Source organism: Papio anubis, chromosome 16 (assembly GCF_008728515.1).
Source record: "Papio anubis isolate 15944 chromosome 16, Panubis1.0, whole genome shotgun sequence".
Taxonomy (NCBI): Eukaryota; Metazoa; Chordata; class Mammalia; order Primates; family Cercopithecidae; genus Papio; species Papio anubis.
The window spans coordinates 61,570,740-61,598,619 of NC_044991.1; the positions used below are offsets into that span (position 1 = coordinate 61,570,740).

Below are 27,880 nucleotides of genomic sequence, written 5' to 3' on the forward strand. Positions count from 1 at the left end.
GACATTCTTGGTCCTATTCCAGCTCCTCCTCCATTCTCATTTTGACTCCCATCATATGAACTATTGGCCATTCTCTTTTTTGCTTCTGGGATTGTAATCTTTTAAAATCCTTTCATTCCTCTCAGTCTGGCTCTCCATGGGCAAGAAGGTGGTGATTCTTCCAGGGCTTGTCTTCCAGGATGTTTTAGGGTCCAGTCTCTGCAGCACTTTTTCCCCTTGCTAAATGCTTTCCTAATGTTTCCAGCATTCAATAGAAATTCCTTTGGATCCAGTCCTTTTAAAAATTTATTTTGAAATAAGTTTACATTTACAGAGCTGTTGCAAAAATGGTAAGAGTTCCTGCACAGTCTTCACCCAGCTTTCTCCAATGTTATGATCCCACATAACCATGCTAGTAGAATTACCAGAAATAATAAATTAACACTGGTAAAATAACACTAAACTACAGCCCTTACTCATATTTCACCAATTTTCCCACCAATGTTATTTTGCTTTCTCTTTACTCTTCTAATCTGTGACAGTTCCGCATTCATTCCTTGCTTTCATGACTTTTTGAGATTTTGCGGGGAGTACAGGTGTCTTGTAGAACATCCCTCACACTGGGTTTAGTGAAGTTTTCTCATGGTTTAAGGCTTTGCGTTTTTGTGGAAAATGACTTGGAGGTAATTTGCCCTCAACGTATTTTTATCGGGGCACAAGGCATCAATATGTCCCCTTTCCAGTAATACTAACTTTGATCTGGTTAAGGTGGTGTCGGCTAGGTTTCTTCGCAGTAAAGTCAATCCTCTTAACATGCAGACACCCCTGGAAGGAGAACCAAATCCTTCCTCACTGAAGAGCAGCTACCGTGGAATGAAACTTTGGAGTTAGATCATCGTTGAATCCAGCAAGCTACAGTGCCTGGGAGAAACAGCATTTATAAAGTATCGGGGTTACCGATACTTCCATGAAGCTACGGAGATAACCTATGTGCGTGTTCAGCACAGTAATGTGGCACAGGGTTCACTAAGCTGCAGCACGTTTTAACAGAAGTTATTCTTACTAGAGGACCCAGAAACGTTTGTGACCTGCGGGAATAGAATGTTAAAGAGCGGAAACCGGGACAACATAGGGCTCTGGGAAGAAGAGTCCCCCTTTCAGAGGTGAGAACAAGATAGAGAACAAAGATGTGAAGTGGCTTCTGCTACGTAACGCGGTGCGGGGCTGAGCTCGGATTCGAAAGACTCCCAGGCCAGCCCTAACCAATTCATCTCCGAGCTTGCACGGCATCTTCCCCGGAGACTCCAGAGGTACCTGACTCCAGCCCCACCCCCGACCTGCCCGAGCCCAAAGCGCATTTTGGCCCTGGGCCTGTCTCTGCCTCAGTCAGGGCGCAAAGGGGGTCTCAGCAACCGTCCCACTTGCCTTCATACTCTCCCACCACGCTCCACCCAGGGACTTCAGAGTCAGCTTAGACCTCCATTGAGAGCTAAAAGCCTCTTCCGATACCGAGAACCAGCATTTTTTTTTTTTTTTTTTTTTTTTTTTTTGAGTCAGGGTCTCTTGCTCTGTCGCCCAGGTTGGAGTGCAGTGGCGCAATCTCGGCTCACTGCAGCCTCGAACTCCTGGTCAGGCGATCCTCCCACCTCAGCCTTCGGAGTAGCTGGGACTACTGGGGCGCGCCACCATGCCCGGCTAGTTTTGTTTATTTTTTAGTAGATAAGAGGTCGCTCTCCATATTGCCCAGGCTGGTCTCGAACTCTTGGACTCAAGCAATCCTTCCGACTGTCCTCCCAAAGTGCTGGGATTACAGGCGTGAGTCACCGCGTCCAGCCAGAACCAGCATCTTTTCTGCACGGCTGGAGTTGGGAATTTTCCGCAGCTTAGCGTTCCGCTTCTTAGCTTTTTGCTTTCCCACAGTGGAAAGCAAATTTTCCAAGAGTCCTGGCGGAGCCAGGATCGTCTCGCCCGCCCTCGCTTCACGCTGGCTCCTGATAGGCAGCTAGAGCTGTCCGTTTTGACAGAAACCTGTGCGCAGGCGCAGAAAGGCACGGCACGGGACTGGGCTGGGTGTTCGCTACGCGGGGCTACCGGATCCGTCGGAAATGGTGAGCGTGCGCTGGGGGCTTGTGGCTGGCGGCTGCCCACCACCCCACGCCAGGCCTTCAGTCCTCTGAGGATGAGGAGATCTCAGAGCTCTGGACGGGAATCGGTGGGGGCTGGGCGTGGCCGGGCCCGGGACCCAGCCGACTTGAGGGCGGAACCCGGCGGCGGAGGCCTCTAGAGCCTGACCGAGGCGGGGCCGCCGGATCCCGCTGCCCCTTTACCGGAAGCAGGAGCCTGGCCTTGGCCAGGAAGAGATGATGGGCTAGGGGTGGGCAGCGGCCCTGCAGCCTAGCGTCCTGGGTCTTGTTGCGCGATGGCAACCTTGCTAACGTTTCCCGGGGAGCTCAGTTTGTGGCAGGCTCTGCCAAGCACTTTATGTGTCTTGTATTTCCTCCCCCCTCCTCCTCCTAGCTCTGTGAGGTAGATATGATCTTTAGTCCCATTTTGTTACACATATCTGTTATCCACAGCCCCGAGAAGCCAAGTGCTTTGCCCCAGAAAATGGTGGAGGTGGATTTGAACCCTAGAAGCTTGACGGCCGCCACTCTGTCGGCGTGATTTTTCTAGCCGCTGGGACTGGGTGGGTGCCAGAGTCAGGAACGGGCGGGGTCCGCTCTTGGGGATCCCAAAGCCGCCTTTTTACCTTTCTAGCTGCAGTTGTGGGCTCTCTACGCCATTACAGGTTTTGTGTTTTTAATCCTCACAGCTTGTGCAAAATTTGAAAAAAAGTTTTAAATTTTAAGCCATGTGAATGTATTACTTTTTCAAAAATCTTATTTAGAAATCTAGAGCTTATAAGAAAAAATCGAAAAAAGAAACTGTCATCACCTAGAGGCAACCACTTACAGTAGTCATGTGACTCTTTGCTTGTTTTTGGTTTATACAGTTTAGCCCCTATTGAATGTACAATTTTGGGTTCTGTGTTTTTCATTATTACACCACAAAGAATATCTCCACATCATTACAAACATGTAATAATGCTTAAAATATGTATAACTTCATTTTTCACATCACTTCTTAAGCTGTAAAAAAATTGATATATAATAGTTGTACATATTTATGTTGTAGATATACATGTAATATTTTGATACATGCATATGATGTGTAATGATCAAATCAGGCTGTATTATAGAATATCCATCACCTCAAACATTCATTATTTCCTTTTTTTTTTTTTTTTTTTTTGAGATGGAGTCTCGCTCTGTCACCCAGGCTGGAGTGTAGTGGCACCATCTTAGCTCACTGCCACCTCTGCCTCCCAGGTTCAAGTGATTCTCCCGCCTCAGCCTCGTGAGTAGGTGGAACTACAGGCGCCTGCCACCACGCCCGGCTAATTTTTTGTATTTAAGGTAGAGTCGGGGTTTCACCGTGTTAGCCAGGATGGTCTCGATCTTCTGACCTCGTGATCCACCTGCCTTGGCCTCCCAAAGTGCTGGGATTACAGGCGTGAGCTACCATGCCCAGTCATCATTCATTATTTCTTTGTGTTAAGAACAAATCTTCTGGCAGGGCGAGTTGGCTCATGCCTGAAATCCCAGCACTTCGGGAGGCCGAGGCAGGTGGATCACGAGGTCAGGAGATCGAGACCATCCTGGCTAACACGGTGAAACCCCGTCTCTACTAAAAATACAAAAAATTAGCCGGGCGTGGTGGCGGGCGCCTGTAGTCCCAGCTACTCAGGAGGCTGAGGCGGGAGAATGGCGTGAACCGGAGAGGCGGAGCTTGCAGTGAGCCGAGATCACGCCACTGCACTCCAGCCTGGGTGACTGAGCAAGACTCCGTTTAAAAAAAAAAAAAAAAAAAAAAAAGAACAAATCTTCTAATCTTCTAGGCTTTTCTTTTTTTCTTTTTTTCTTTTCTTTTTGAGACAGGATCTTACTCTTGCTCAGGCTGATTGGTACTCCTGGGCTCATGCAATCATCTTGCCTCAGCCTCCCAAGTAGCTGGAATTATAGGCAGGGGCCACGAGCCTAGCAAGCTAATTTCAAATATACAATAAATGAATGTTAACTGTAGTCACCCTATTGTGCTGTCAAACACTAGAACTTGTTGCTTCTATCTAATTGTATATATGTACCCATTAACCAATTTCTCTTCCACCCCTCTCCCACTTCCCAGACTCTGGTAACCATCATTCTCTCTACTTCCAGGAGCAAGATCTTTAACTTCTACATGTGGGTGAAAAGATGCAATATTTTTCTTTCTGTGCCTGACTTATTTCAGGTAACATAATGACCTCTAGTTCTGTCATCCTGCAGATGACAGGATTTCATTCTTTTTTTATGGCTGAATAGTATTCCATTGTGTATTAATACATTTTCTTTCTTTCTTTTTTTTTTTTTTTAAGACAGAGTCTCACTCTGTCACCCAGGCTGGAGTGCAGTGCTGCAATCTCAGCTCCTTGTAACCTCCGCCTCCTGGTTTCACACGATTCTTCTGCCTCAGCCTCCTGAGTAGCTGGGACTATAGGCTCGCACCACCACACCCGTCTAATTTTTGTATTTTTAATAGACACGGAGTTTTACCATATTGGTCAGGCTGGTCTCGATCTCCTGACCTCGTGATCTGCCCGCCTTGGCCTCCCAAAGTGCTGGGATTACAGGCGTGAACCACCGCGCCCAGCCTAATACCACATTTTCTTTTTTTTTTTTTTTTTGAGACGGAGTATTGCTCTGTTGCAGGCTGGAGTGCAGTGCCGCCATCCCGCTCACTGCAGGCTCCACCTCCTGGGTTCACGCCATTCTCCTGCCTCAGCCTCCCAAGTTGCTGGGACTACAGGCGCCCGCCACCACGCCCGGCTAATTTTTTTTTTTTTTTTGTATATATATATATTTTTTAATAGAGATGGGGTTTCGTGTTAGCCAGGATGGTCTCGATCTTCTGACCTCATGATCCACCCGCCTCGGCATCCCAAAGTGCTGGGATTACAGGTGTGATCCATCACGCCCGGCCCACATTTTCTTTATTCATTTACCTATTGATAGACACTAATTCCATAACTTGGCTATTGTGAATAGTGCTGCAATATGAACATGAGGATGTGGGGATCCCTTTGATGTACTAATTTTCTTTCCTTTGAATAAATACCCAGTAGTGGTATTGTTGATTTATGGTAGGTTTTTTGTTTTTGTTTTGTTTTGTTTTTTTGATGCCTTTGTCGAAAATCAGTTAGCTCTAAATATGTGGATTTGTTTCTGGGTCGTCTATTCTATGCCATTGGCCTGTGTGTCTGTGTTTTATACCAATACCATGCTCTTTTGGTTACTATACCTTTCTGGTATATTTTGAAATCAGGTAGTGTGATACTTCAGGCTTTGTTCTTTTTGTCCAGACTTGCTTTGTCTTTTCTGAGTCTTTTGTGGTTCCATACGAATTTTAGGATTGTTTACAGGTAATACTTGCACACAGTAAAAAAATAAATGATGTAAAAGGATCTAAGTGAAAAATAAAATTCCCACTCTCCTAACCCCCAGTCTCAGTCTCTCCTCCTTTAGAAACAACCAATGTAGTTTCTGTTTTTTTCAGCCTTGACCCTCCTGGGCTCAAGTGATCCTCCTGCCTCAATTCCCCCAAGTAGCTGGGACTACTAGTGCACGCCACCACACCCTGCTGATTTTTTTGTAGAGATGGGATTTTGCCATGTTGCCCAGGCTGGTCTTGAACTCCTAGGCTCAAGTGATTCACCCACGTTGGCCTCCCAAAAGTGTGTTAGGATTACAGGCGTGAGCCACCACACCCAGCTGTTAGTTTCTTGTACATCTATACAAGCACTTATATGGCCCCCGTTTTTCTTAAATGGTAGCTTACTAGAACCTGTATTATGCTATTCTGTGGTTATACTCATAAAAGCAATACAAATTTAGATGCATACTTTAACTTTTTTTTTTTTTTCTTTTGAAACAGAGTCTTGCCCTTTCGCCCAGGCTGGAGTGCAATGGTGTGATCTGAGCTCACTGCAACCTTCGCCTCCCAGGTTCAAGCGATTCTCCTGCCTCAGCCTCCAGAGTAGCTGGGACTACAGGCGCATGCCACCACACCTGGCTAGTTTTTCTATTTTTAGTAGAGACGGGGTTTTTTTTTCTATTTTTAGTAGAGACAGGGTTTCACCATGTTGACCAGGTTGGTCTCGAACTCATGACCTCAGGTGATCAGCCCACCTCAGCCTCCGAAAGTGCTGGGATTACAGGCGTGAACCACCACATATTTCAACAATTTGAAGCAGTACCAGAGGATATAATGTAGAAAGTTTATGTGGTCTCCATCTTACTACTCCATGGTAACTTCTGTTGGCAGTTGGGTGTTTTTCCTTCCAGATTTGTTTGGTACATAAGCACATTTATATATAAGCTGTTTATTAGATGAAACTGGAATATGTATATTTATATATGTTAATTTTAAGGCTGAAGTGGAGAGATCGCCTGAGCCCAGGAGGTCAAGGCTACAGTGAGCCGTGATTGCACCACTGCACTCCACCCTGGGTGAGAAAAAAATAAGAGAAAACAGAAGTTGACTTTAAGATATATGTGTATGTATCTTATTCTGCAACTTGTTCTGTTCACTTAAAAATATCACACATTTTTCTGTGTTATTATGTGCAGGTCTACTTCATTCTTTTTAAGGTCTGTATAGTATCCTAGTCCCATATGTAAATTTAGGTGGTGTATAGTTTTTTTTATTCCAGACACTGCTGCAGTAACTGTTCTTGTCTTTTTCGCACTCATGCTAGTGGTTATGTAGCATAGATTTCTACAAGTGGCACTTTTGGCATGCATATTTTACATTTTAGGTGGAAACTGACCTTTAGAATAATGATATAAAAATCATCTATAATTGGCCAGACACAATGGCTCGCGCCTATAATCCCAGCACTTTGGGAGGCCAAGGTGGGCAGATCACTTGAGGTCAGAAGTTGGAGACTAGCCTGGGCAACATGGTGAAACTCTGTCTCTACTAAAAATACGAAAAGTAGCCGGAAGCCATGCATCTGTAATTCCAGCTGCTCAGGAGGCTGAGGCACTAGAATTGCTTGAACCTGGGAGGCGGGGGTTGCAGTGATCCGAGACCAGGCCAGTGCACTCCAGCCTGGGCAACAGAGCAAGACTCTGTTTCAAAATAAATAAATAAAATTTAAAAGTAATCATATGTAATTCTCCTCATCCAGTTTCACTCTACCACACAACTATTTTCGTCTTTGTATGTTCTCCTTCCTCTTTTGTTCACGTATACATATTTTCCAAGATATGCATGCTGGGTTTTAGGAGAATTTTTTTCTTTTTTTTTTGTTTTAATATCCAAAAACATTTAACCTTGTTGTCATATCGTCTTTGTGATTAACTACGTAGTGACTACATAATACTTAGTGAAATAATTGTACCATAATTGGCCAAATATCTTACCTGTGTACGTTTGGGTTGCTCCCATTTCTTTGTTTGTTTTAGAGACGAAGTCTCTGTTGCTCAGGCTGGAGTGCAGTGGCTCAGTCTCAGCTCACTGCAACCTCTGCCTCCCAGATTCAAGTGATTTTCCTGCCTCAGCCTCCTGAGTAGCTGGGATTACAGGCGCGCACCATCACGCCCAACTAATTTTTGTATTTTTTAGTAAAGACAGGGTTTCGCCATGTTGGCCAGGCTGGTCTCAAACTCCTGACCTCAGGTGATCCACCTGCCTCAGCCTCCCAAAGTGCCGGGATTACAGGCATGAGCCACCATACCCGGCTGCTTCCATTTCTTAATTAGTAGAAATAGTGCTGTGATGATGCTTCTGTGAATGTCTGGTTTCGTTTCGTTTTGTTTTAACTTACTTATTAGGTTATTTCCTCAGGAGGAAATTCTTAGGAAAATAATTTCTGAGGGGGAGGGACCAATGCTTTTATGGTTCTTGCAATACATTGTCCTGTAGCTTTGTCAAGATTGTATTGCCCTTGTACCTGCCAGTTTTGTAATAGCAATGCCAGCATTTAAAAATAAACCTCAGCATTGCTATAATTTTTCATTTCTTTCCTTTCTTTGAAATGGAATCTCACTCTGTTGCCCAGGCTGGAGTTCAGTAAGCGATCTCAGCTTACTACAACCTCTGCCTCCCAGGTTCAAGCAATTCTCCTGCCTCAGCCTCCTGATTAGCTGGGATCACAGGCCCGTGCCACCATGATGGCTAATTTTTGTATTTTTAGTAGAGACAGGGTTTCACCATGTTGGCCAGGCTGGTCTCAAACTCCTGACCTCAAGTGATTCACCCACCTCAGTTTCCCAAAGTTCTGGGATTACAGGTGTGAGCACCACGCCCAGCTGAATTTTTCATTTATTTGTTTGCGAGGAATGATGACCATAGTTTGATGTGATTGTAATTTCTGGTAGGCATATTTTCTACTAGTATTCTTTTGCATACTACCTACTAGAGACTTGCTATTGTTCTTAGTCATTTCATGTTTTTGTGGGTTTTTTTGCCTGTTATATTTGGTGCATATATTTTTCTGTCCTGTTAGATTCCTTTTTCTTATACAGAAGTTAAGTTTTATGTTTAGTGATCAAATTGGTCATAGTTCTTTGTCAATCATTTGCTTCCAGTGGTCATCCCTCCTATGCTGAGCCAGTGGATACTCTTGGATCTTTATTGCTGCTTGTTTTTCCATGTGTCAGGAATGTGCACCTGGGGACTAGAGAATTGGGGAGCCTTGTCTCCATCACCCCATTGCCCGGGATGCATTTCTTTCTCATCATTTGGTTCTTGGCTTAAAGATGACATACTTACGGCCGAGAATGGTGGCCCACACGTGTAGTCCCAGCACTTTGGGAGGCCAAGGCAAGTAGATCAGTTGAGCCCGGGAGTTCAAGACGAGCCTGAGCAACATGGCGAAACCCCATCTCTACAAAAAATTAGCTGGGTTTGGTAGTACACATCAGTAGTTCCACATGTTCGGGAGGCTGAAGTGGGAGGATCACTTGAGCCTGGGAGGTCAAGGCTGCAGTGAGCCATGATCGCACCACTGCATGCCTGGGTAACAGAGTGAGACCCTATCTCAGAAAAAAAAAAAAAAAGATTACATCTCCTCAGGTGTTCCTGACCACATTAGTCAGAGTAGCATCCCTTGCCCTGCAGCATAGTCCCTGTATCCTGCAAGAATCTTGTTTACTTGTTTAAGTCTCTTTCGCCAGAATGTGAGCTCCCTGAGGGCAGGGACCTCCTCGGTTGTGGTCACCGGTATATTCAGCCCTTCTATTGACCAGCAATGTGTTGTTCTTGGGCAAAACCCTTCTCCTTTCCAAACCTGTTTCCTCATCACTAACATGGAGATCATACTAACCCGTGAATGAGAGTTTCAGAAGAGAGCATGTGTCTGAAAGCAATATATGACCCATAGTAGGTGCTGAGTAGGGAAATCATACCTGTGTGTCCTCCCATTCCTGATAGATGTGTGAGATGTGTGTTTACTTTCATTTATTTTTCTTTCTTCCTCTTTTTTTTTTTTTTTTTTTTTTTTTTTGAGGAGTCTCACTCTGTTGTCCAGGCTGGAGTACAATGGCACAATCGTGGCTCACTGCAGCCTCTACCTCCTGGGCTCAAGCAACCCTTTCACCTCAGCCTCACAAGTAGCTGGGACTACAGGCACACGACACCATGCATGGTTAATTTTTTTAATCTTTTGTAAAGAAGAAGTTTCACCATGTCTCTAACTCTTGGGCTCAAGCAGTCTACCTGCTTTGGCTCCTCAAAGTGCTGGGATTACAGGCATGAGCCACTGCGCCCGGCTTGTGTTTACTTTTGTATAGCCAGATCTTAGTGTCTGGTTCTCGTTGAATTTCAGATCACCTAAACCTTAGCTCTTTTTTCGCACTGTGGACTGTGAGGCCATGTCCCCCTCCTGTACTTAAAAAGGTTGATTTCGTGAAACATAGTTGCGGAAATGCTTTTTATTTGTTCCTTCAGTGTTTATTGAGCCTATCCTCTGCGAGGTACTGGGGCTATAAAGTCTGGTCTGGTTTCCTGGTCCCAGGGTGCCTTGCGTCTGGAGGAGGAGATGAATGTGACCTAAACAGTTGCACTGCATTGTGGTCAGTGCTGTGAAGGCTGAGGGCCTCGGTGCCCAGCAGAGGGACTGGTGTCAGAGAAGCCTCCAGTGGGAAGCTGTGGAGCTGAGTCCAAAGGGTTGGGAGGTAGTTACATCAAGCATTGAGTGAAGGAGGGAAGCTTGTTTCCTTCAGACCCAGAGCAGCACGTGGCAGGGCAGGGATGGGAGGCCTCTTCAGGCTGTGTTCACCCCCTGCGGTCCATTCTCCACACAGCAGCCAGAGCCGCCCTTTGGAAAACAATCAGGTCTTGTCACTCTCTACCTCAAAACTTGAGAGTGGCTCCATGAATCATATGCAGTAAAAACCAAAGTCATCACTTGACCTGCCAGGCTGTCTGGGGTCTGGTCCCGGCTCCTAGCTGCCGTCCCTCCCCTGCTCCCTGCCCTTTAGCCACACCAGCCTCTTTGGTTTTCCCCCTGAATATGCCAGGCGCTTGCCCACCCCAGGGCTTTTGTGCTTGCTCTTGGTGTTGTCTGGAACATTCCCCAGAAACTGGCATGGCTAAGTCCCTCATTTCCTTCAGATGTCTACTCACTATCGCCTTGGCGAGCCTTCTCTGACAATGTATGTCACATTCCCATCACCCCTGCATTCCAGGTCCCATTTCTCTACTGTAGCTGACATTTATGTTTGACTTCTTTTTTCTTATTTAATGTCCCTTCCCACAAATGTCAGTTTTGTGACATGGGATTTTTGTTATATTTTGTTCACTGCAGCATCCCCAGGCCTAGAACATTTCTGGCACATGGAAGGTTGCCATGTAGTTACTGAATGAATAGCAGTCTTAGGAAATTTCATTTCAGCCCCATTGTCTAATCTCTGGGGGATGTTTTGGATTTAGATTCTGACATCTTGGTTTTCACTTTCTTTCCCCTTTCTTTCTGGATTGATTGCAGATTGAGCTGTCCTAAATTATCATCCAAGTTATTCTTACATATTCTTATTCTGACAACATTGAGTGTATCAGAGCCCTGTGGCCCCTGTATCATAGACTTCTCTTGGATACATAGATGGGGGATTAAAATGTTTTTAAATAGAAACAATACAGTAGAATGAAAAGGGCGGTTTAAAAAAAAGAAAATCAAACCTTTCTATAATTCCTTGCCCTTAATGTGGCTTTTTTCATAATCTCCTCTAACCTTTTGTTTTCATGTGATTGCAGTCCCTAAAGCACTTTATTTTTGCATTTTGCTGTTTTCACTTAACATTATAGCACACATCTTTTGTGATGGTATAACATGGTCTAATCACCATGGTTAATATGTGTATTATATTCCTATTAGTGAATGTTCCATAATCTACTTGGCCTTTTCCCTAATTGTTGGGCGTTTTTAGTTCTTTCTGCATTTTGCTATTGCAGATGCCACTATACTTTGGTACTTTGTCAAGATTGTATTGCCCTTGTACCTGCCAGTTTTGTAATAGCAATGCCAGCATTTAAAAATAAACCTCAGCATTGCTATAATTTTTCATTTCTTTCCTTTCTTTGAAATGGAATCTCACTCTGTTGCCCAGGCTGGAGTTCAGTAAGCGATCTCAGCTTACTACAACCTCTGCCTCCCAGGTTCAAGCAATTCTTCTGCCTCAGCCTCCTGATTAGCTGGGATCACAGACCCGTGCCACCATGATGGCTAATTTTTGTATTTTTAGTAGAGACAGGGTTTCACCATGTTGGCCAGGCTGGTCTCAAACTCCTGACCTCAAGTGATTCACCCACCTCAGTTTCCCAAAGTTCTGGGATTACAGGTGTGAGCACCACGCCCAGCTGAATTTTTCATTTATTTGTTTGCGAGGAATGATGACCATTAGTGAACTTCCAGGAGGGTGACCAGGGTAGACTGTGTACTGTCCAGCGGTGACCACTATTGTGCCCCGCTCCTCCCCTTCACAATAGCCACTGGCACATAGTAGGAGCTCAATGAATGTGTTGACTGACATTCGATCTCATACACGCATGACCCACTGCATTGTACTCTCACGTCCACAGAACCCTGTCATTTTACCCAGGCTCCAGATCTTAGAGGCATCAGGCCATTTGCCACTTTATAGGAGAAACTTGTTTACCCTTCCCTCCAGCATTCGAGAGTATTCTTCTGTCACAGGGGAGCGGGTGGCAGTGACTGGATTGTCAGCCTTGTGCTTTCCAGAAAAAAACAAGAATTCATTGTGCTGTCTCCACCCAGTGTTGAGGATTCCCCCCCGCAACCCCAACTCATTAGTCCCTGGGGGTGAGGAACTGTTTTCTTTTGGTGAATGGAGCCTCTGTTTCTAACAACTCTCAGCCTTTGAGGGGCTTCTGACTGGATTCTAGACCAGTCTGGAAGGGGCCGCCTGAGAACAGGTATACCTCAGGGCTAGTTTCCATCCACAGGAAGAGTTAGGCCTAGTTCAGTTAAGCAGCTATTTATCACACGTCTACTCCACAGACCTTTGTAGAGTCTCTAAGAAATAGACATAGTACCTAATATATGTCCCAGAGAAGCACAGCCAGGGATTTGGGGAGTCACATGTAGGCAGACCCCATCGATTGGGGGATCAGTAAGGGCTTCGTGGAGGAGATGATGTCTTAGGTGGTCTAGAAGAGTTTGTTGGATTTCAGCAGAGAAGAGGCCTTGTGGGATAAAAAGATGTAGAGACAGGGAGGTGTGTCATGGAGCTGGAGAGTGGAGGGAAAGGTAGGACAGGAGTGACAGGAGGCCTGGCATGGCAGAATGAGGACATGAACTCCGACTGCCCCTCCGCTTACAGATGCTGTGTGCAGAAGTAGCCCACTGAGCAGTGTCTGGGTAATCAAAATTAATGAGCCCCTTCCCAAGGCACACTTCTTATAGCTGAGTGCTGCACATCACACTATCTCGGATGCTTGCTGAAGTCACTCAGTCTATCCTCATGTGCTCTTTGGGCCGCAAATGACAAAGTGTTGTCTTCCTGTTAGATAGTACTCTCTGGGTTTTCTTAAATCATCAGAGTCCCATCCCCCAGCTATGCCAAATATATGAGTCATGGACGTGTATATACATGGGAATGGTGTTTATATTCTGCTCCCCAACAGCTGAGGAGGGTGGGATAATAGTGCCTGGTGGGCAAAGCGCCAGGAGCAGCCCTGTCCCACATGGGGGTGTGAGCAGATGCTCTGGGCACTGGCGGTGGCCGGAGGAGCACATCAGATCAGCTTGGGGAGCTTTGAGGGGGTGCCAGGTGCCTGAGTATTACTTGTTTGTTGGAAGACAAACATGTGATTCATCTGCCTGGGGTATGAGGAAGTTAATCCTGCCTATTGGCTTCTCCTAACCTTGGTCTTGTTTTCTGGCAGGCAGAGGTGGAGGAGACACTGAAGCGACTGCAGAGCCAGAAGGGAGTGCAGGGAATCATCGTGGTGAACACAGAAGGTACACGCCCTCCCTCCCGCCATGACCCGCACCCAGGCAGGCCCAGAAGCAGCCATAACTCAGCATAGCACTTGCTGTTGACAAAGTCCTTCACGAACCTGATCTAATTTTAGGCCTTTTTAATTTTTAACACCTCCAGTGTTCTTTTTTTTTTTTCCATTAAGGCTAGTCAGGTGAAGCAGCGGGAGTGGAGAAGGGACAAAGAAATCAGTAACTGGTTGTGAGCAATTAGTTGTAAACAGCACTGCGTTCAGACCAGCCACTTCCAGTGTCCTTACAAAGGGAAAATCTGCTCAGTCCCACTGCCCTGACAGATCACACTTCAGTCTTCCATGCTTACTCAGGCTCGTCCGGCACAGTTCGAGAGGACCATAATAATAGTTGTTACCCTTGGGCATATGTTTACACATGAGCTTTTTAAAATATTGCTTCATGGTTTACATAAACAAGTTTTTTAAGTGTCATCACAATGTTCATTAGCCCAATTTTGTTGTTTCTACTTTTTAGTAAATCCATTAAGTGGGTATTACCTACCCATTTGTGTTGATTCTGCTTTATTGGCTGGATGGTTCTCTAGTTTACTTCTCTGTGCCTGCAGCTCTCCTCCACCCCGACAACCCTTTCTGAGTGGGTATCTGTATAGGTAGAAGGGTACAGATACTAATTTTCCCAGACTGCACCGGACAGGAAGGGAGCGAACATTTAGCACGCCCCTGCTCTGTGCCAGGATTCTGGCTGGTGCCGCGCGTTCTCTTTCTTATATTCCGTAAAGCAGCCCGGTTGTCTGCATTTTGCAATGGAGAAAACTGAGTCTAGAAATGTAATTGATCTGCCTACCATCACACAGTCGAGATTTAAATCCAAGCCCATCTGAGTGCACTTGGATGCTTTCTCCCATGCCATGCTGTCAAGAACCAGAATGGCCCCCAGGCCCTCACGCTCCAGGCCAGCAGTAAGGACAGGGACTCTGGAATCCAGCAGTCATGAGTTTGAATTCTGCCTCATCTTCTGACTAGCTTTGTGACCTTGGCCAAGTCGCTTAAGCCTGTAAATGGGGATAATACTTATATCTACCTTATAAGTTGAAGAGTAACTAAGAATGAACAGCATAAAGCATTTAGTACAGTATTGTCACCATCTGTTTTGAGCTGTGAGGCATTTGTTCATACAAACTCTGATTTACCTGATGGGGTTCCGCTGTTGGGTTGGGGGCATCCACATACTTTATGCCTCTAGGCCACAGTGTTTTCCAAATGTATTCATTCTTTGAAATCACCCGGGGATCCTGTTAAACATAGCTTTCCAGGCCTCAGCATCAAAAAGTCTAATTTATTAGGACCAAAGCAAGACCTGAGGAATCTGTGTGTTTACCAAGCACCCCAGGAGATTCTTATGATCAGACAAGTTTAGAAAATTCTGCTTTAGAGGATAGATTCTAATCAGAAGAGGCTTCAGTGAGAGCCACAGGCCTAAGATTCACAGCAGTTCTGTCTCTTTCCGAAGGCCTTCCCTTGGAGAGACTGCCTCAGATCATGTTTTCAGGGCTGTGTTCCTTAAACCTAGGGGTCCTGTGCTACCCTGGGAGTAGAGGTAGAGGCTGAGGTTCCTGTCATCCACTTCAGTGAGAGCACACATACTAAGAACCATCAGTTTGTGTTTCTACATTGGTTTTAATTTGGGAAGGGGTTTGGCCTATTTAAAAACTACCCTACTGGAGTTTACAAAAATAACATAAACCAGTTTATGTGAGGCTGGGAGGAGAGGAGTCCACTGAGACGCTGCTGCTGATAGAGCAGCGTGGCCAATGAAGAAAGACCAGGACCATGCCTGACTCACCTCTGTTCCCGTGTCATTCACCACAGGCCGCAGAGTCAGGTCAGTGAACGTTAAATGAACCGACCACAGTGGGTGTAGCCGTCAGCCCCTTTGATTTGGTGATTCCCAAGGACTGTGTTCAAAGGCAATAATCCCAAAGGAAAAAACCTGAAATTTTTGCAAGCATGTTAGATGCCATAATGAGTAGATTAATAATTGTTATAATAGCTGGGCGTGGTGCATGGTTGCCCACACCTGTTCCCAGCACTTCGTGAGGCCATGGCAGGATGATCACTTGAGCCCAGGAGTTCAAGACCAACCTGGGCAATGTAGTGAGACCCCAACTCCACAAAAAAAAGAAAAATTAGGCAGGTGTGGTGGCACACGCCTGTAGTCTTAGCTACTCAGGATGCTGAGACAGGAGGATTCCTTGATCCCGGGAGTTCAAGGCTGCAGTGAGCTGTGATTGCACTCCAGCACAGAGCAAGACCTTGTCTCTTTAAAAATAATCATCATCATAATAATAATAAAGTATGTAGGCCTTTCAGTGCCCAGCCCAGAGGCTGCTCCCACAGGCCAGGATTTACAGGCAGCTCTGTGGGTAGAGGTAATACAGCAGTACCTGTATCTGTCACGTGCCTGGCGTGCTGCCGGGCACAGTTTGTTTATGTGTTTCTTGGCTGCCTCGTAGGGTAGATGCTATTGCGGCCACCTTTACAGACACATGTGGACATCCCAAGAGGTCAGGCCATGCCCAGTTGCGGGGCCCCCCAAATTCTCTGGCCCAGTGTATTCAGTGGGCTCTAATTTTTTCAGTGCTGTTAGACAGCCTCTTATGTGTGTTGTCAGTCTAGGACTTGTTTTGGAGAAGCAGAGTTCTCAGCAATTCCTACTTAAATCAAGCAGAATGAAAGCCATCAAGGGCAACAAAGTGGAGGTGCTATGTCCTTGGATAGAATGTTGATTTCCAGCCGGGCGCAGTGGCTCACGCCTGTAATCCCAGCACTTTGGGAGGCCAAGGCAGGCAGATCACCTGAGGTCAGGAGTTCGAGACCAGCCTGGCCAACATGGTGAAACTTCGTCTCTACTAAAAATATAAAAATTAGCTGGGCATGGTGGCAGGCACCTGTAATCCCAGCTATTCGGGAGGCTGAGGCAGGAGAATCGCTTAAACCCAGGAGGCGGAGGTTGCAGTGAGCCGAGATCACACCACTGCACTCCAGCCTGGGCGACAAGAGCGAAACTCTGTCTCAAAAAAAAAAAAAAAATGTTGATTTCCAAGTCAGCAGAACCCTGACAAGCACAGAGCTAGAAAGAATGTGCTCCCCAGCCCTGCCTAGTTCTGATTAAACCATGTGCTCATTTCATTTACAGGAGGCTAGGAGCCCTTGGGACATTGTGGAGGCAGGAGCAGGCCCCCTGCTCAGGGCTGCCCCGATCAGTTGGGTGGCCTGAGGCAGCTCCTTTCCCTCTTCAGCCCTCAACTGCCTCGAGTCCTGTGATGGTCCAGGGAATCTCTTTTGGGCACTTCTTACTCCAAGACCTGAAAGACTTCTGTCACTAAGAGAGAAACTGTCTTCTGGGACTGGACATTTTGACTCCAAGGAAACAACCCCAGGGTCCAGCGGCCCCAGCTCTGACCCCCAGGCTTCCACAGTACTCGCACAGGGGAGGCCCTCATTCTTGCCTTAAAACTGCCCCTAAAGCCAAGCCTTTTCACTGGGAAGCCCCAGCTGCTTACCTTTTGGATGCTAATGAGTGCTGCCTTTTTGTATACTCATGGGGCTGATTGCAGCATAGCTGAGAACATGGAATGCAGAATGAGCCCGCCTGACTTTGAATCCAGGCCCTACTTACTTACCAGCTATGTGGTTTTGGGCATAAGCCACTTTCTCTGTTAAGTTTTCTAATTTGTAAAGTGTGGATCATAATTCTGCCTTTCTCTAGGGGAAGCTTTTAGAATAGTGCCTGGCACGAAATGCCTATGAATGTCTCAGTTAGTGTGTGTGTGTGTGTCTTTAACTTGTGTCCCATTCTCAGGGCCCCCACATCAGTGTCTCATTTACATCTCACACAGTGACCCTGTGAGGCAAGGGTTTGCCCAGTTTGCAGATGAGAAACCCAAAGCTGAGAGAGGTGTGGATAACCGCCCAAGGTCACCCAGCTGTAGATGAACGTGGTCAGAACCCGGAATCTGGGTTGGTCACACTTCCCACTGATCCATGGGGCCTTTAAGCCCTCTGGAAGCTTCCATTAAAGATGATGATTTGGGGATAATTGTATTGGGATGCCAATGATCTTATCTAGGGTTTTCCTACCCACCCACCAACATTCAGCGCAGCTGCTTCTTTCTTCAGGACCCCCTCCCTGATCACCCCAGCCCAGAGTGGTTGCTCCTGCTCCTGCCCCTGAACCCATGACATACCCAAGTCCCAATACTTTCCAGCCACCTGCCACTGCCTTTTGACATCTCCGCCTTGACTAGACTCAAATAGTGTTTCATAATAAAAGTGTGAGTTTAAGCAGTTTTACCGAAAACGCAAGGGAAATTTCATTCTGTTTATACTTTTCCAGACCCCCTGCCATCCTCTGCTGCTACTCACACAGGCAGAATAAGTGAAGGCAAAGATTGGTCTCTTGTGTTCACTGCTGTCTGTAGTACTTAGGATGGTGTTGGCACAGAGTTGGTGTTTGATTAAAGTGTCTGTTGAATTTTTTAGATGTCTTTTATTGCTTGAAGGAACTGGGTGTGTTGGAAGAGCCTGGGGGTATATCCCAGCAGATCAGAGCCCCAAGTTAGAAATTGTGCCTCCCAGATGACCAGCTACTTCTGCAGGCTCCACAGTGTTCATTTGTGAAGGCAGAGGCTGGGAGCAGGTGGCCTAATAACTAGGCTGTCTCTGAGGTCTCCTCCAGCTCTGGCATCCAGTGAATCTGGAATTAATCTTTGTCCTTGTTTGAACTTCTTCCCGGTTTTGGTCCTTGGCCCTGTACTTGCACGTTTTCTTTTGTTTTTGGAGTGAGCCAGCAGATGTTTAGTTTCTTGTCTGTTTTACACAGCTCCTGCTTGTATGGATGTGATCAGACTCTTCATGCCAATATCTGTCCAAACTAGTGAAAGTAGACCCTTTGACCACTCACTTACCAACAGCAGTAAAAGCTTAATGATGTCTCTCTAGGGACACTAGTGAGCAAATCAGACTTGGTCAAGCCCTTGGGGAGCTTACATTATGGTGGGAGATAGAATAATGATCACAGTGTAATGCTGCAGTGTCAGCCTGGGAAAGCTGTGTGGTGCTGGGTCGGTGCCACCAGTGGGGATGAGAGGTGTCACCCGAAGATGGAGACCTCAGGGACCAAAGTGGGAATCATGAGTGAATAGGGGAAGGAAAGAAAGTTCCAGGCAGAGGGATCTGTGAGAAGGTGGCTTTGCGGTGTGTAAAAAGAGAAGGTCAAGGGGTCTGATCACCCAAACCATGCCAAGCCTTGAGACTGTAGGCCTCTTACCATTGGGGCCCAAAGATGAGCTAAGGGGAGGGTTTCCGGCCAGGTAGCAAGAACAGCCAACCCAGAGCTCTGCCTGGGCTCTGGTCCTGGCCCTCGGTGGGTGGGCTGTGTTTTAGCAAGCCCCTTGCAGGTTTAAGCAATAGTCACATCCCCTCAGATTAATGCAAATGGCATTTCCTGTGTGAATAGTGTTTATTTATTAACATTTATTAAATGTACTCTTGCTAAACATTCTTAAATGAATTAAGCAGTATTCAGCCCGCCCAGCAGCACTTGGAAGCACAGATATTATTTTATAGATAAGGCAGTGGAAGCTCAGGAGGTTTCATCACATGCCCAAGGCTGCATAGCTGTGAAGGGCAGAGTTGGGTGTAAGCACAGGTCAGTTTGGAGCCCAGGACCCTATTAATCTGGCCCATAGCTGCCCAGCCTAGGACTCAACTAAAGGCAGTTATCAGACCGACCTGCTGGGTGGCAAGAAACTGGCCCAGTCTTGTTTTCTTAGGCCCCCAGGAATGTGAGCGTGGACAGAAAGAGTCGTGGTGGCTCCTTCCCCATCACCGCCCCATCGTGGGTAGATTATAATGGACACACTCATTGGTGCTATCCTCAGGAAGCGTCAACTGTAGAGCAAGGCCTTGCAGGGCCCTGCCGTGTACATTGTGGCCATCCAGGAGCCAGCAGCAGCCCTGGTGATCTGGTCGTCTTGTCCCTTGCAGACAAGTGATGACTACAACCTCTTCTCCTGACATCACTTGGCTCAAAAAGCCTCTCTGACTCACCTGCTTCTTTTGCCACCGTGTCCTCTTCTGCCTACCCTTGCATTCCTGGTGCCCTAGGAAGACAAGATTGGGCCGGTTTCTTTACTACTCAGCCGGTCGGCCTGATAACTGCCTTTGGCCGATCCCTAGGCTGAGCAGCTGTGGGCAGGACGAGCAGGGTCCTGGGCCCCAAAGCTGGCCACTTCTTATGAGGAGCCACTTGTGCCACACTCCTCAAGTGCCTGTCAGCTGGTGGGCTCTTGGGGGTCTCATGGATAGAGCCTTCTGCTCATATGTCACAGCCAATTCACAGGTACCTGCTGGCCCAATTATGGCCTGAGGTGGCTCAGTGTGAGCTACATTCCTCACCTCTGTGACAGTAGACACCATCCAGTGAATAAGTCCATTTAATGGTTCATCTCAAGGAAACAGTCCTCCAAACAAAAGGCTTGGTATAAGGTGCTGTTCACTGCCCAGTTAATGGTTACAGTTTGTTACTGGTTACAGTTTGTTACTGCCCAGTTTGTTACTGGTAACAAACCCAGCCCCTAAGTAGCCAACAGTAGGGGCTGGGGAGCTCTGTGGACCGCCCACTTAGTGGGCTCTTTGAAAGAGGTAGCAGTGCTGTTTACAAAGGGTGAACATGTTTCCTGTTTCTGTGCCTGTTGTGCAAACATAGAAAAACATGTTTTAATCTGGGGGCACGGCCATGTGGACAGTGTGTTTACAGCTGCACCCCAAGCCTGCCTTGGGTGGAAATCGTGACGGTTATGTCCCAGCACAAGCTGACTTTTTCTCTTCTACTTTTTAGTGTTTAGAAGTTTGTGGCCGGGCATGGTGGCTCACGCCTGTAATCCCAGCACTTTGGAAGGCCGAGGCGGGTGGATCATGAGGTCAGGAGTTCAAGACTAGCCTGGCCAGTATGGTGAAACCCCGTCTCTACTAAAAATACAAAAATTAGCGGGGTGTGGTGGTGTGCGCCTGTAGTCCCAGCTACTCAGGAGGTGGAGGCAGGAGAATCACTTGAACCAGGGAGGCGGAGGTTGCAGTGAGCCGAGATCACGCCATTACACTCCAGCCTGGGTGACAGAGCAAGACTCCATTTCAAAAAAAATAATAATAAAATAAATAAAAGAAGTTTGTAAGGCCAGGCACGGTGGCTCATGCCTGTAATCCCAGCACTTTGGGAGGCTGAGGCGGGCAGATCACCTGAGGTCAGGAGTTCGAGACCAGCCTGGCAAACATGATAAAACTCTGTCTCTACTAAAAATACAAAAATTAGCTAGCTGGGCACTGTGGCACGTGCCTGTAGTCCCAGCTACTCGGGAAACTGAGGCAGGAGAATCACTTGAACCCGGGAGGCAGAGGTTGCCATGAGCCACTGCACTCTAGCCTGGGCGACAGAGCAAGACTCCGTCTCAAAAAAAAGAAATTTGTAAAAGCGCTTCCTGGTTTCAAGTCTAAGCACTATGAATGAGAGTCTCTCCTTTTTTGAACAAAAAAACAAAAACCTTATTTTATTAGTTTTTTTAATCTGTGTCCCTTCATGAATCAGAGCTAGTGTCTCTTTTTACTGCTGGGAACCAATCAGCCCTGGGAAAGGAACCGGGAGTGAGACAGCAGGCCTGCATGTGAATCCTGCCCCACTGTGGGAAAGGAACCGGGAGTGAGACAGCAGGCCTACATGTGAATCCTGCCCCACTGTGTGACCACAGACAGGTTGCCTCACCGCTCAGAGCTCCTGTTTCCTCGCAGGGGGATGAGATGGTGTTGCCACCCGTGGAGTAGTTCTAGGGCATGGCACTGGCATGCTTTGGGGCTCAGCACCATGCCTATCACATAGCAAGCCCTCTGCGGATGGTGGCATTGACTGAGAATTGCTATTCCAGTTCTTTCCACTAGGGGTGTGGGTGGGAGCTCGGCAGAAGGGGCTCCACATCCTCTCAGGCTCCGTCTGCTCTCCCCTCAGGCATTCCCATCAAGAGCACCATGGACAACCCCACTACCACCCAGTACGCCAGCCTCATGCACAGCTTCATCCTGAAGGCACGGAGCACCGTGCGTGAAATCGACCCTCAGAACGATCTCACCTTCCTTCGAATTCGCTCCAAGAAAAATGAAATTATGGTTGCACCAGGTAAGGGGTTTTCTACCTCCCCATGTAGGAGCAGACCTCACGGCACATTCTCTGCCTCATCAGGAGGCCTGGCACAGTGGTGTCTCCAGAGGATCCAGGCAGGGCCCGAGGAGTTGAAGGAACTGGGTTGTTGCCTTACTGCCTAGCCAGCCTCCAGCTGGTGTCCCACAGCAGATCCGCCCAGCGACTGGCCCCAGAGGGGAACCCAGTCTCCCGGGATAGACAGACACGTGAGCATCATGTGTGTCTCCCCTGCCTTGATAGGAGAAAACTCAAAGGCATTTGGGACATAGAGGAGGGTGTGGCCAGGCCTGTCTGGGGCTGTCTGCAAAGGCTTCCCAGAAGAGGGGACACCGGAACTGAATCTTAAGGGCACAGGAAGCAGTGTGAGCAAGGCAGAGGGGCGGAAAGCCACATTTGGAAGAATATTCAGTGATTCTGCTCCAAAATGTAAAGCAAAAGTACCGTATCGTTTTATCCTTGAAAACATGTTCTCTGCCCACTTGTAAAGACCAGGCCTGTCTTTAGGCCCGTTACAGCCAGCTCTTCCTCCCACACCGGAGCAGATTGCCATGTTTCTTTTACACGAGGTGCTTGCCTTGCATTTGAGGGCTGTGTGGTGCAACCAAGGCCTGTGTTTAGTCCTTAGGATCATTCTCGGGGTGAGGAGATGCTCATTCTGGGAGGAGCCCACAAGGATGGGAGCACAGGAGCCAGCAACAGAGCCACATCTCCTGCCCGGCCCCCTCGCTCTCACTCATGGTCTAGGGTGGCAGACAGAGGTTCCAGGACCATCTCTGCCTCGTGACTTCTCACCCTGCTTTTTCTTGGCTGAGCCACATAGTTGAGTGTGTGTGTGTCATGTGTGCGTGTGATGGTGCACTTCCGCTGCAGTGCCGCTTATCTAGGGCATCAGGATGTGAGTGGGGAGCAGTGGGAGGTGAGACTTTGTTCCAGTTTAGAAGGGGCCACAAACACCTAACTCAGTTGCATGGACTTGATCTTGCAAGCAAAGGTTTTTAGGGCAGGAGGTGATAGGATTATGATTAGGACCCAGATAAAGGAAGGCAGCGGGGGATCTGGGGACACTGAGTGTTCTGGACGTGGCAACACAGAGGCCACAGAGTTCTGAGGTCATTTGATGGGGGGTCAGCCGCTCCACGCAGCAGACCAGCATAGGTTCTGTCACCAGGCCTGGAAGGATGGGAAGGAAAGAACTACAGAGCCAGTCACAGCAGCCCAGTTTCCCTGGGACACTCCCTAGAGGGGTGGGGACAGAGCAAGTCAGTCACAGAGAAGAACATAAGAATAACTCCAGAGTCTTTTTATTCCAAAATCACGCCGTCCATGTGTACTGCCTGATCCATCAGGGAGGAAAGACTGCAGGAGGTGCAGAATCTGTTTTCCCAGCTTTGCCTCCCACAAGCATGACCCTGGGCAAGTCACAGAACACCTGCAAATCTACATCTGTGAAATGTCGAGTAGGGGACTGTGCTGTGCTGATGTCCTGAGCCACCCTGCCTGGTTGAGTGTGTTGACCTGGGTTGGGGGAAAAAGCCTTGGAATCAGATTTAAACTGAAATCCCTCCCAGGACGTCATGTTGTGTGGCTGCAGAGGACAAAGCTTCACTCCCCTAAAAGTCGGGCTGAGAGGCCAGGCACGGTGGTTCACGCCTGTAATCCCAGCACTTTGGGAGGCTGAAGCAGGTGGATCACAAGGTCAGGAATTCGAGACCAGCCTGACCAACATGGTGAAACCCTGTCTCTACTAAAAATATAAAAATTAGCCTGGCATGGTGGCGCGTACCTGTAATCCCAGCTGTTTGGGAAGCTGAGGGAGGAGAATCGCTTGAACCCGGGAGGCAGAGCTTGCAGTGAGCTGAGATCGTGCTACTGCACTCCAGCCTGGGAGACAGAGCGAGACTCTGTCTCAAAAAAAAAAAAAAAGGCTGGGAACGATGCCTCTACTCACCCTGTGCATAGCAGACCTTATGCTTCCCAATGGCCAACTGGGAGTTCAGGGTATGGGAGAAAGGAGCAAATTACATGGTCTCAAAATCAGACAGATTCTTCACGGACAGTGTCCCTTGGCATAAAGCTCCTGAGAATGTCTCCTCCGGAAGAACAGCGTCGTCTGAAAGCTCCTGGCCATTCAAGTCTCAACTTGGCAGCAGTGGCACCTCCAGTTTGGCCCTGAAGACCCACAGGCATTCAGAGCCCATGAGTTTGGTTGGTGCTTGAGTCCAGAATGGGCAGCTCCCAAGTAGGGGGTTCTCCTTGGGGTTCACAGGCCCGGAGATCCCACGACCTTGTCAGTGGAGGAGGATGAGGTGGCCAGTCCCTCTCCTTGGCGGCACTGCAGGGGGCGCCCGTGCTCTCAAGTCACACTCTGTCTCTCCTGCACACACGCGGCGCTGTCCTGGAGGACGGTGGCGTGCTGAGCTTGTCTTACACACAGAGCATGCTTCTTTGGCTCAGCCTCACTGCGGCCACTCAGTCCTTCCTCGCCACCAAATGCTTACCTGCATTTTTAAGGCCGTCTCCTCCACTTGAGAGTAACTTCCATGAGGGCAGGGGCTTGTAAGCACATAGTAAGCATCTAGCAAATATCCATTGATTAAATAAATGAATGACTCTGTAAACCTCCCTCCACTGCTGACACCGCACTGATGTGGGTCAGAGGTGGGGTCAGCAGTGGGGGTGGAGTCAGGGATGTCTGTGGGGCATAGTGTTAGGATGAAAACCAGTGATTTGACACTTTGACATACCCACTTTTATGTGGCCAAGAAAAAATAATTGGGTTTTGGTGCAGAATTCCTGTGGTCAGGAGCCACCACGCAGAGCCTAGGAGGCACTGGCACTGAATTGCCTCAGGATGGCTACAGAGCACAGGACCCAGGGGTGGCCGTGGGCGTAGAGCAGGCCTGGCTACTGCCAGAGGTGCCCATATGAGACTGTAGTTAGCACCCTACACATTGTGAGCAGCCTGGCCCAGGAGGGAGATCCACGCCTTCCCACCCGCCTGGCCTGACTCCATCCAGCTGAGGAGCTGCTTCCCAGGCCGTAGACAGCAGCAGGTGTTCCAGACAGCGTGGCTCTCCACATGTGTGCCAAATTCACCCCACCCTGGCCCAGAACCGCCCACGTGAACAGACTTTTTTTTTTTCAGAGACAGGGTCTAGCTCTTGTCCAGGCTGTAGTGCAGTGGTGCGATCATGGCTCGCTGCAGCCTCAACCACGCAGGCTCAAGCAACTCTTCCACCTCAGCCTCCCTGGTAGCTGGGACCACAGGCCTGCGCCGCCACACCCAGACTTTTTTTTTGGTAGAGACAGGATTTCACTATGCTGCCCAGGCTGGTCTCAAACTCCTGGGCTCAAGCGATTCTCCCACCTCGGCCTCCCAAAGTGCTGGGATTATATGCGTGAGCCACCATGCCTGGCCAGGACATCTTAACACAAACTTTTGTTAGCCAGACATGGTGGCACCTGTATTCCCAGCTACCTGGGAGGCTTAGGTAGGAGGATTGCTTGAGTCTGGGTAGTTGAGGCTGCAGTGAGCCATGATCGTGCCACTGCACTCCAGCCTGGGCGACAGCAAGACCTTGTCTCAAAAAACAAAACAAAAAAGAACAGACTTCTAGTTTTCACTTATTAACTTCACTAATACTAAAGCTGAGGTAACTAACTCAGCCCACACAACCTTCAACACACATTACCTGTCACAAAGCACTTGAAGTGGTATTATTGGATTTAGGGCTTGATAATTTGGAATAAAAGACACTGATATTACTGATTGTGCCTGTTTTTATCAGTGGCTTGTTAATTATTTCTGTTTTCATTAGTGATTTTTATGAATGCAGACTGGTTAGCCATGAAACTGTGAGCCATTTCATTTCTGTTTCTTCCCAGTTGCAACAGCCCATCTTTGTGGGAAGAACCAAGCTTTAGGCTCGGCTCTGAACAGCCACAAAGCAACTTGGCTGAGGTCCTGCCATTTCTCTCATGCTCAGCAGGGGGCAGCAGACCAGGGCAGTTCGGAGTATGGGGTCAAACCCAGGTCCCTGTCCCCACTCCACCTGTGGATTTTCCTTGATTGGGCAAGCCCTTTAACTCTCTGAGCCTCCGTGTTCTCAGAGTGACTCGAGGGCTCACTGAGGGGCCGTATGAGAAGTGGGTGGCCCAGACTGGGACACAAAGAAGCCTTGATCAATGTTTGCAGTTGGATTAAGTGGGTAAATCTGCATACATAAAAATCACTAATGAAAACAGAATTAACAAGTTACTGATGTTCAGGCACACCAGTAATATCAGTGTCTTTTATTCCAAATTAGCAAGCCCTAAATCCAATAATACCACTTCCCCAGTTTGCTCTTCAGTAAAATGAGAGGCACTCAGGCTCACCTCCAAGGACTTGCTGTGATTTCATGGTGGACATCCCTCCTTACTGGGCCAGATCCCTGGAGCTGGAATCCAGGCAGCTTTGTCCCCTTTCGAAATTTTCTTATTCAGAAGGTTCTGGAAAGCCAACAAATTGAGTTTGTGACAGAAATTGACATTAGCTGGCTGGGTGTGGTGGCTCACACCTATAATCCTAACACTTTGGGAGACTGAGACAGGAGGATCACTTGAGCCCAGGAGTTTGCAACCATCTTGGGCAACATAGTGAGACCCCATCTGTACAAAAAACTTTTTTTGTTTTGAAATGGAGTCTCATTTTGTCACCCAGGCTGGAGTGCAGTGAGGCGATCTGCAACCTCTGTCTCCCAAGTTCAAGCAGGCCTCCTGCCTCAGCCTCCCAGGTAGCTGGGATTACAGGCACCTGCCACCATGCCTGGCTAATTTTTGTATTTTTAGTAGAAACAGGGTTTCACCATGTTGGCTAGAGGCTGGTCTTGAATTCTGACCTCAAGTGATCTGCCCACCTTGGCCTCCCAAAGTGCTACATGAGCCACCACACCTGACCTTCTACAAAAATCTTCTTAAAAATTTACCCAGGTTTGGTGGGGTGTGCCTGTAGTCCCAGCTACTCAGGAGGCTGAGGCGGGAGGATCACCTGAGCCCTGGAGGTCAAGGCTGCAGTGACTCATGATCGCACCACTGCACTCAACCTGTGCGACAGAGCAAGACCCTGTCTTGAGGGGGAAAAAGAGATAGAAAAAAAAGAAAATGACACTACCCCAAGTCCAGTGAAGTTATGTCGGAATTCCATCTTTGACACTCAGTAGCTCGGTAACTTTAAGCCAGCGGTCCTCCCACAGCCTACACCATCAGCATCACCTGGGAACTTGTTAGAGAAATGCAAACTCTTGGGCTTTGCCCCAGCCCCACTAAATGATGGTTCTGGGAGTGGAGCCCTCCAGGTGGTTGGGATGCCCCTAGTTTGAGAACCATGGCCTTAGGCAATTCATTGGAGCTCTTTGAACCAGAGTCCCCCGACCTGGAAAACAGGGGTGAGAATCCTGCCTACCTGCTGCCACTGTCGTGGGGAGGATTAGAAGAGGGGACACTGTAGAGTGCCTGCTGCCCGGTACGGGGAGGCCCCTCTTGCAGGGGCCCCCGCAGGAACCTTACAGGTTTATCTTGTTTTCCCAGCATTTGGAGATGCTGAGCGTTGATGCTTTTTATTGCTTTCACCCCCTTTCTCATTTTATGGTTAGTGATTTAATGGTTTATTTGCTTTCTTGTGTGTTTTTCTCTCATTTTACATTTAGTGATTTTTTGTGTCATTTTTTTCTTTTGCAGATAAAGACTATTTCCTGATTGTGATTCAGAATCCAACCGAATAAGCCACTCTCGGCTCCCTGTGTCATTCCTTAATTTAATGTCCCCCAAGAATGTTAGTCGATCATGTCAGTGGACTGGCATGTGGCAGTCGCCTTGGAACCCACTCAGACCAATCCAGTGACCATGTGTGGGCTGGCAGCTCTTCCTCCCCCACCAAAGGAACCCCTGTGTTCGCCAACCTTCCCCAGAGCTCCGGAGGGCCGTCTCTCCTCACTTCCAGGTTTTAGAGCAAGAGCTTGCAAGAAGCCCGCACCCAGCTTCCTTCTGACCTTCAGTTCACTTTGTCGCCCTTGGAGAAAGCTGTTTTTCTTTAACTAAAAATAACCAAAATGCTTA

At 47.9% G+C, this 27,880-nt stretch overlaps 1 protein-coding gene across 3 annotated transcripts; it reads left to right on the top strand.

The window, feature by feature from the left end:
* Positions 1-1,960: 1,960 nt before the first annotated feature.
* On the top strand, positions 1,961-27,880 carry DYNLRB1 (dynein light chain roadblock-type 1). Of its 3 annotated transcripts, none has more exons than XM_003904826.3 (4): positions 1,961-2,087; positions 13,465-13,540; positions 21,593-21,760; positions 27,503-27,880. In XM_003904826.3, exons 1-4 carry the CDS (start codon positions 2,085-2,087, stop codon positions 27,544-27,546), a joined length of 291 nt encoding a protein of 96 aa, XP_003904875.1. In that variant the 5' UTR covers positions 1,961-2,084; the 3' UTR covers positions 27,547-27,880. The 3 variants fall into 3 exon arrangements, with proteins under 3 accessions (XP_003904875.1, XP_017800363.1, XP_009214548.1); XM_017944874.1 differs by lacking the exon at positions 1,961-2,087 and adding an exon at positions 4,243-4,308; XM_009216284.2 differs by lacking the exon at positions 1,961-2,087 and adding an exon at positions 6,487-6,563.